The sequence below is a fragment of the Lynx rufus genome, unplaced genomic scaffold, assembly GCF_022079265.1.
Source record: "Lynx rufus isolate CCGP_SWC_20201006 ecotype Redwood Valley unplaced genomic scaffold, mLynRuf1.p SCAF_7, whole genome shotgun sequence".
Taxonomy (NCBI): domain Eukaryota; kingdom Metazoa; phylum Chordata; class Mammalia; order Carnivora; family Felidae; genus Lynx; species Lynx rufus.
Window position 1 is genome coordinate 79,081,264 of NW_025814889.1, and position 9,323 is coordinate 79,090,586.

Consider the following 9,323-nt stretch of genomic DNA (forward strand, 5'->3'; position numbering starts at 1 on the left):
TAAATGGTGGTGGTAAGATCTAGCTCCAAGCATATCTGAGTCCAAATGCCCATGCTTCTGATCACTATTCTATCCCATTGTACAACTTTACGAGTACAAGCTATATGTGCACGAATGAACTTAGATTAAAGAGCTCTTAGATTCAGTGGCCTGACAGAGGAAAAATGGATATCTGGCTCTCCATCACCACTCTTGGTTCTTGAGCTACCTAGCCAAAGTCTGCATTCTGGCTGTAGTAGCTGCTGACCCTGCGTTACCCACATCACCCTCATCACTGTTCCACATGAACAATTACTTTTCCACGCAATACTTTCCTCTCTTCTCCATGCCAGACTCCTCTTTCCCAAACTGCTTGCTCCCTGCCCTTTCCACGAAAGACTTCTCAAATGAACAAAAGCTTCCATTTCTCCACGACATATGTACACTCTGGGAAAGAGCGCATTGTGTTTAAATGTCAAATGCTTAAAGTTAAATGGTGCTTGACAGGCCTCTGCATCTTGCCCATCATTTGCATGTGTCCCAACTCCCCCATAGACCATGTGGCTCTAAGGTCTTCTTTCCCTCCCACAAAGCACCCAGCCAGGACAGACAGTGCCATGAACAAAGGAGACTGAGACTCAGAGAGAATTTCAAATGCGGTTTATTGCAGCAATACAGGGAAGCGGGGAGTTTAAGGCCTCTCCACAAAAGACAATCAACTTGCTCACACCTTATATACAAAACCAAAGCAGCACAGAGCTTGCTCCAAGAAATAGGATACTAAGGAAGTGTCCAGAGCATGTGCTCCACGCACAGCAAAGAAGCCGTGGTTCTAACCAGCCCTCCTCTGGCCGACTTAAGGAGGTGCTTTGAAATGTAACGTGCGCAGTGGTGATTGCTGAACTGTTTCTCAGGCAAAGCACACAGCAGGGTCATAGCCAGGGGGACTGAGATTGCCACTGGTCTAAAAACTTCTTTGGGAAGCAGAGAAGAAAGGAAAGAGCCTGGGAACTAGGGTGAATCAGTGTAACTCATGATAGCTCTTTTCTCCAGTAAGGCCGGGGACAACTGACCTTGGTCTTGCCAAGCGTGTTTGGTAGTGATGGAGAGGGAGCGCTAACAGGACAGAGGACGCCTCTTTATCTGATCACTCTGGAATAGCTGGAGGAAACAAACTTCACGCTGGAACTGCCACCAGAGGTCTTAGTACCCCCAGAGCTGGATCCCCGGCCTCCAGACGAACTGAAACTGCCTCCAGAGCTCCCGCCGGAACCCCGGCCGCCCCCTCCAGAGCCGCCTCGGTGGCCCCCACTGCTGCTACCGGAACCGAAGCCGCCGCCACCTCCAGAGCTGTAGCCGCCACCTCCAGAGCCGTAACTGCCACCTCCGGAGCCATAGCCGCCTCCAGAGCCATAGCCGCCGCCTCCGCCGCCGGAGCCGAAACCCCCGCCTCCTCGGCCACCACCTCCACTGATGGTGGTGTGGCTGGTGTTCACCGCTGCAAAGGGACACGCGGTTATCACCACCCCAACTCCTTTTCCAACCGGGCAAAACCTGCGCGCGCCCCTAAGAAAGCAGCTTGTACTTACACACGCTCACATTCGGGGAACACTCTCCAGACATCCTGTAGGAGAAAGAAAAGAACATCCCTCAGGACCCTCTGGCCGCACAAACCCTCTCAGCCATCTTCAAGATTCTCCCCATTTGGGGCTCCTCCTACCCACCTGATCTGAAACCTGATCCAGTCCCCTTGGCCTCCCAAACCTCTGCCATTTTCCCAGCATAAACACAAACCCGGAGACATGTCCGTATAAAGTAGACAAGAGTCTTGCCGTGAACGCAGGTTAACGTTAACAGTGCCATTGACTTCTAGGCCAGATGACACCTGAGCCAGCCCAGATGGAGAATAAACTGTGCCATCTCGAAGCCCTTCATAGAGATACCACAACCTTCCGAAAGAAGTTGGGCACCCTGGGTCCCAAAGCAAAGCCAAGCCTTTCCTCCTGCACCCTGTAGCGTTCCCCCTTCCCCATACCCAGGACCAGCCGCAGTCACATGGCTGCGTGTCCAACAGCAATCAGCCTACCAGGGAGGAAGCACCAAAAGAAGTGGCCAAGCCACCCAGGGTTCTGTCCTCACCTGCTTTCCTCTCCTTCCAGAAGGGTTCTGTAGGTGGCGATCTCCATATCCAGGGCCAGCTTGACATTCAGCAGCTCCTGGTAGTCACGCAGCAGCCGGGCCATGTCCTCCTTGGCCTGTTGCAGGGCATCCTCCAGCTCGGCCAGCTTGTTCTGGGCATCTTTGAGGGCGTTCTCACCACGCTGCTCGGCATCGCTGATGGATTGCTGCAGCGCAGAGATCTGAGAAAGAGAAGCTCACACATTACACACTCTGCTGTCACCTAATCCCACCCTGGCCTTCTTATCTCACATCCAACTGTCCATCTCCATGAGGCTGGTACTCTGGGTCCAAGAGAATGACAGCAAGCTCTGGATAACCCATCACTGCTTCCGGACAGCACGTCACTGTGTTGACTTCCTTGAAAGCCCTTAAAGGGGATGCAGGAGCCTCTCTTGGCCCTGAGCTGAGGCTTCTCCACCCCTCACAGACCTGACATTCTCTACACTGAAACCTCCTGACTGCCTTTCCTCTCACTCACCACGTCTGTGCATCAGGGGCTAGGTCACTCATGACCATCACATCCATTTCTCTACTAGGTCGTTGTCACAAGTTTCCCTAAAGAGAACCCAGCATGGTAGCTGCATTGTGGAAACCAGAATAATCACCAGAGGAACGAGGGACAGTAATATAACCTTGGAGTGGATTGCAAGATTCAAAACGAGGAACGTGTCCTCCGATTACCAGAGACCCTCACCCCATGCCAATTCCATATAGCTGAACAGTAAGTAGAAGGAAGGAGCATGTACCTGCTTCTTGACACTATCGATCTCAGATCGCAGTCTCTGGACCATCCGATTCAGTTCAGAAATCTCCATCTTTGTACTTTTCAGGCTGTCCCCATGTTTGCCAGCAGTGATCTGGAGCTCTTCATACTGAAGATGGTGGATCAAGTCAATTAGATGTGGCAGAGCATACCGTGGTTCACGCACACACACATAAGAGAAAACACAGGACAGGAAGACAAGACATTTCAGGACAACTGGCTAGACATTCAGTTTATTCACCTTGGTCTGGTAGAGCGCCTCGGCCTCGGCCTTGCTCTTCTGGGCAATCTCCTCATACTGAGCCTTGACCTCAGAGATGATGCTGTCCAGGTCCAGGTTCCTGTTGTTGTCCATGGACAGGATGACATTGGTTTCGCTGATATGAGTCTGCATCTGGGCCAACTCCTGCAAGACATAATAGTTCAATGGCTCTTACAGTGTTAACACAAAAAACAGTTTAGACAGAGGGAGGAGTCAGGAGATGGAAGGTGTGTCTTTGTTCTCCTGGTTAGTGATGGGCTCAGGCTCCAAGCTCTCCATCTGGGTAAATGTTGAAAGCAGGACTTACTGCTTCATAGAGTGCTCTGTAGAAATCAGTCTCCTGCTGCAAGTTGTCAACTTTGGCCTGAAGATCCACCTTGGCCATATAAGCAGCATCCACATCCTAGAGGAACAATGGACATCATGAAATCATGTTCTTTCCAGGGCAAGTCCCTCTCACTGGCTGTCAGGGGCTTCTCCAAGTAGGACCAGTGTTTGGAATCTCCCCCACACCTTTCTACCCAGGCGGATCACAATGCCTAGACCGCACCACCCCTCAGAATCACAATCACAAGAGAGCTTGCCTGAGTGGCTGAGAACTTGCCCCCCCCCACCCTCCTACATGAAGTGTGAGAGAGCTGGAGAAGCAAAGTGTGCCTGGGTAAGCCCAGGTCCATGATAATGTGGCCGAGAGGCTATTCATCAGGCCCATCACCTGGCTGTCCACATCATGCCTTCCCTCTGCTTAGTAATTGGAGACCTTCTTCTACTATTTATTTCAGATGTGAGGTCCTACAGCTTTGCTCACCTTCTTAATGGTCACAAATTCATTTTCTGCATTTGTCCGCTTGTTGATCTCATCCTCATACCTGCAAGGAAATCAGAGGGATTCAGATGTCTGGCGCAGGTGACACCCTAAGTTCAGCTTCCTGGACTGAAATTGGCATCGCCCATCATGGCCTCTTACTAGTAGCCTAGGACAGTGTGGCCATCCCTTTCTTCTGAGCAATAAAACTGCTAAACTATTTCCAGCTTCTGAGAAAATGAATTCTGGAAATGCCAAATTAATTGGCCTCTAACCTAAGAAAAGATATTGGCACGTACTGTTCATGTATGTAGCTTGCCACTTTCTGGAAATATCTTAGAACGAAAGTCACGAATTTCCCGGCCAGTGTTCCTTACTTGTTTCGGTAGTCTTCCACCAAGTCTTGCATATTCTTCAATTCCGAATCCATCCGAGACTGGTCATTCTTCAGCTGGTCCACTCTATTTCTAAGACTGCTGATGTAGGACTCAAAGTAGGGCTCTAAGCTGTGGGTCCGCGTGGAGGTATCAACCTGCTGCAGCAGCTCCCATTTTGTTTGCAGCACCTGGTTCTGTTGCTCCAGGAACCTCACCTAAGAACACACCCCATGACCCACTGGTGCAGAAAGGGAGTCCCCTGGCCCCTGGGTGCCATGGACTACCACACAGTAAGACCTGTGCCTCATTTGGAAAAAAAAAGAAAAAAGAAAAGAAAACTTGTTCTTTCTGTTTTCCTGGCCATGAGGGAGTGACCAAACAAATACCAAACAGCAAAGCCCGTGCAAAATTATTGCAACTACACTTTGAAATAGATACATTATACTTAAAAGATCCACCTTCCAATTTTTTTAAGGTAGATTACCATAAACATTGGTATGCAGTCCCTGAGCACACACATGTTCCAAAGGATGGTGGAGAAACCCAAACTTGAATTTGAAATCTCTTGTGGAAACTTTGAGTTGACATTATTGATGATTAAGCAGTAATTAGACATGGTTTACATGTTTTGCCAGAGCGGATACTTGGAATATAAGTATAAAAAAAAAACCTCTACCCTGATCTGGTACCATTGTAAATTTTTCAGAAGGCAAAGCTCCCCTTCTGACAGCAAAAGATGTTTGAGACTGGCTTATTACATCCTCTCTGCTACAACATCACAGTGCACTCTGTTCACCCTCAACTCCCTTTTTAAGGTTAGGAAGACCTTTCTGGTATTCTCATTTGCACCCTGGAAAGCTGAGTTAGCCCCATTTCTATTGTCTTTGTCCACCATATGTAAGTCTCAATTTAGCTCAAGGACTGAATAAAAAACCATTTCAAGGTGATGTCACATTGACTCACATCTATGTAGACCACCGACCTCTTGGTCCAAGAGAGAGTGTAGTCATTTGAACCATCCACAAAAATACTTATAACATATCTCCTAGGAGACAAGTCCACAAAATACCCAAACAGCCACTTGAGGCAGAAGGCCAATCTCAAATGGACCAAGAGCAACTCTCCCAGTGCACTGAGCAGATAAACTCACCTTGTCAATGAAGGAGGCAAATTGGTTGTTGAGTGTCTTGATTTGCTCCCTTTCTCGAGACTTTACTTTTTGAATCTCAGGGTCAATCTCCACATTGAGGGGCTGCAGAAGACTCTGGTTGATGGTGACTTCCTGGATGCCACCGGGGGGGCAGACAGGCCCAAAACTCCCTCCACCAAAACCACCTCCACCAAAACCACTGCCACCAAAACCACCTCCACCGAAACCACCTCCACCGAAACCACCGCCACCAAAACCACCTCCACCGAAACCACTGCCACCAAAACCACCCCCACCGAAACCACCTCCACTGCCAAAACCACCCCCAAAGCCACCACCACCAAAACCACTACGTCCTCCTCCAGCCACGCTTATGGAGATGCTTTTACTGCCACCAAGGTTAACAAGGCTTCGACTTCCAAAACCACCGCCACCAGCACCCCCACCGCCACCGCCACATCTTCCCCCTGAAAATCTCCCGCCTCCTCCCCCACCATGGCGGACGGAGCTGCTAGTCGTCCTGCGCCGGAAGCTGACCACTCCGGCAGAGCCAGAGCTGAAGCCCCCTCCACTCCGGAACCCAGACCTAGAGCTAAACTGTCGACTCATGTTGACTAGGAGAGAGTTGGAGCCAAGTCAGGAGAGGAAAGGAGCCCACACTCCTCTACCCCAAGCACAGAGACTGTCCCTTTTATACAGAGAGCACATTTGGGCTTGGTCCTCAAGTCAGCGGGACGCAGAGCCATGCAAGGGTTTGGCTTGCCTGCAGCCATACAAGATTTTTACGAGCCTCAACAATGCTATAAACAATACACACCTAGCTCCCAGGATGGCTCTCAAAATTGCTGCGAGTGCAAGATCGCCTGTGTGGCAATCATTTTATCAGACCAAATCTCTCTTCAAGTGCTTGTGACTTTGGGAAAATAGGACCCTGCATCTGCCTCCTGGTGTTTCTTGGGAGGATTTCATCACCTCCTGTCACAAAGATATGTATGTTCCCATTCTTGCCTTGCCCATGTAAGCTGCTAAGCACACTGTCCCCTCAGGCCCGGCAAGTGCAATGCCCCACTCTTGAATCGGAGGAAGAATTCTCTGGCCTGCTTCTGAGCTTGCTCTCTAGAGCCCAGGGCTCAGCGAGTCATATCTCCGGGCACAGAACAAAAGCTTTAATAAGTGAAAAAGTAAAAGAACGTGTTTTCATTAAATGGAAGCTTTACAAACGTGTGTGTTAATATTAAAGGAAGAGACACTGGCAGAGAACAGGATGGATGGGTAGGTGTTCTGGAAGGACCAGAGGGAAAGACAGGTTCTTCTAAGTTTACCAGTTGTTCCTTTTCCTCAAAGACAGGCCAAGACAGGAGACAGAGACACCAGCAAAAGAAAACTGGTGGAAACAGAGGGCATGACTACGCTCTCTCTGGACAAAGAGGTCTGTGGTCCACATAAGTGTGGGTAATGTGATATCACCTTGAAGTATTTTTTTATTCAGCTCTTGAGCTGAATTGGGACTTACATAGGGTCAGTGAATACAATAGAAATGGGGCTAACTCAGCTTTCTAGGATATGCAAATGCCAGCGGGAAAGGGCTACAGAGCAGGGGGGTAAGAGGTCCAACCTACTTTGTACATTTTGCAAAGCAAAAGGGTGAACATGAGGCTTCACAGGGGCTTCGAGCCTCACAGCAGATGGTATGGACAGATGAATATAGACTTGGCAGGGAAGACAGGATGCAAGTCTGAAAAGCCTGACCCGAGAAGATAAAATGGTTTCTGGACAATACTAGCGGTAATAGCAACAATAATAATAATAGCTAAGATGTATCGAAACCTGACACGTACCAGACGCTGTTCTACATACTCGTTTTCACAAATCTGAGATAGAGGCTATTAGGCTACCCCTTTTTAAAACAAGAAAACTGAGGCAACAAAGCTCGAGTTTACAGGGATGGTGAGTGGCATGGCTGGGATTTGAACAGAGGATGCTGAGTTATAACGTGTGAGGTCCTAACCAGCGACCTGCATGAGAGCACAGCACTGAATGCGGGGTGTGCTGCCCACGATGTGTAAAGCCAGACGACGTAAGCAGCCAGGTGCCGCAGAGAGGTCCAAAGGCAGGAAGCTTTGAATTGTATCCCTTTAAATCCTTGGTCCCAGACATGTGCAGGTGCCTGGAAAAGGTTTCTTCAACTCACTCTGAGAAGGGGAGATGGCAGGCACGGAGTTCAGGGGGCAGATTTGCTTCCATCGGGTGCAATAGTGTCTAAATTGCATGGCGACTGGCCGGGAAGCCCCAGGGGCCCTTCTGGAGAGTACCGCTTGGTAGATATTAATGGACAGAAGTGGCGTTGAGATCCAGAAAGACCTGAACCCCACATAGGCTTTCCTGCTGAGACTTCTTAGAAGCCGGGCCTGCTCCCCACACCTGTACATGAACGCAGAACTGAAGAGTCCGTGGGAAACCAATGCTAACAGCTGGCTCTGAGCAGCTCGCCTATGTGTGGGGGCTCCACTGGGGGATACAAGGCACACGAGAGAAGGGCGGCCAGTGACGATCATCCCACCCTGTCACTCTGTGCTCCTGAAGCATCATAACCCTGGTCAACCCTCCTTGGTCCAGGCTTCACCGCTGAGCCCCGCCCCTCCTCTTCTCCCAGGGTTTTTGTACACGCCCTCCTCCAGAAGTACCCCTCACCCCTCCACTGATCCCCCTCTCACCCCCTCGCCTTCGTAACACAGTTGTCCAGGACCCTGTCCTAACACTAACATCTTTGGGCTGCTAAGCCAGCCATCTCTTGGGAGATGAGTAATTCAGATCTTGTTCCTAGCAAGGAATAATGGGACCTGGGACGGTCTTGGCATGGTAATGACTGTTGCCTAATCATCTTCTGACAGGCAATCAAAATGCTTTTAGTTCAGCATACTCCCTTGTGAGACCTGTCGCTCTGCACAATTGATTCCTTCTAGCAGTTTGGAGGGGTGTGCGTATGGGTACGCACACATGTGTGTGTACATGTGTGTTTATTATCTCACCTCTGCCAGCCAACAACAGCTCTCTCAGGGACGCAGGCTTCTATCCCCAAACTGAGAAACTGACAGAAAAAGCAAAGAGGTGGACAGTCGGACAGTTGGTGGACCATTTACAGAGCTGCAAAACTTACTATAGCTGCTACCATGAGGAGGGAAGGTCACCCGGAAAAGAAGAAACAAGGAAGCATAAAAATCGCCTTCGGCTGACATGTACGCACTTGGCCTGACCGAGAGCCTGCACGAACACTCCCCACGCAGGACCCCTGAGAACTAAGGAATCAAACTGTTTCAACCCGTTTTACAAAATGGAAAACTGAGGCCCAGGGAGATTAGGTGGCTTGCTTAGACCTTCCAGCTAGGAAAACACACATCTGAAACACACATATGGTTTCAGTTCAAGTATTCTTGTAAACTGGAGAGGAGGATCAAGGACAGGCAAGTGGAACTGGTTCCAGTACATGAGAGTGCAGAGAATCACAGAATATTCCCATCTGCAGGGACTCAAAGACCACACCTATCCAAAGATCACACACATCCCATCAATGCTGGATAGCAGTTAGACACCGTCTAACCTGCCGACCGAACCAGTGAGAAGACAGACGCAGAGAAGTAAAAAAAAAAAAAAAAAAAAATGTGTCCAAGAATCTTCCAGTTTCTGAATCAAACTCCTATTCTGTGCCCCCTGCTCACTTTTGAGGGATCCCAGTGGGGCCAGCCATCCGAACTCATACTTCCCTGTGAGGGCCCCAGGACTGTGGTGAGGATGCGGGGTGGGGGACA

General features: G+C 49.6%; 1 protein-coding gene across 1 annotated transcript; it reads right to left on the reverse strand.

The window, feature by feature from the left end:
* Positions 1 to 1,118: 1,118 nt before the first annotated feature.
* KRT1 (keratin 1) lies at positions 1,119 to 6,126 on the reverse strand. The gene is made up of 9 exons (XM_047065668.1): positions 5,518 to 6,126; positions 4,368 to 4,582; positions 3,994 to 4,054; positions 3,493 to 3,588; positions 3,165 to 3,329; positions 2,907 to 3,032; positions 2,119 to 2,339; positions 1,569 to 1,603; positions 1,119 to 1,477 (listed from the first exon to the last, which is right to left on the reverse strand). The coding sequence occupies exons 1-9, from the start codon at positions 6,124 to 6,126 to the stop codon at positions 1,119 to 1,121; spliced, it is 1,887 nt and encodes a 628-aa protein (XP_046921624.1).
* Positions 6,127 to 9,323: the final 3,197 nt, after the last annotated feature.

Excerpts from the sequence above, each read along its gene's own strand:
- KRT1 (XM_047065668.1), bottom strand. The coding sequence starts at position 6,126 with ATGAGTCGACAGTTTAGCTCTAGGTCTGGGTTCCGGAGTGGAGGGGGC. Across the intron at positions 3,589-3,993 it reads AATTTGTGACCATTAAGAAG|GATGTGGATGCTGCTTATAT; the intron begins GTGAGCAAAGCT and ends TTGTTCCTCTAG. Across the intron at positions 2,340-2,906 it reads TCGATAGTGTCAAGAAGCAG|ATCTCTGCGCTGCAGCAATC; the intron begins GTACATGCTCCT and ends TCTCTTTCTCAG.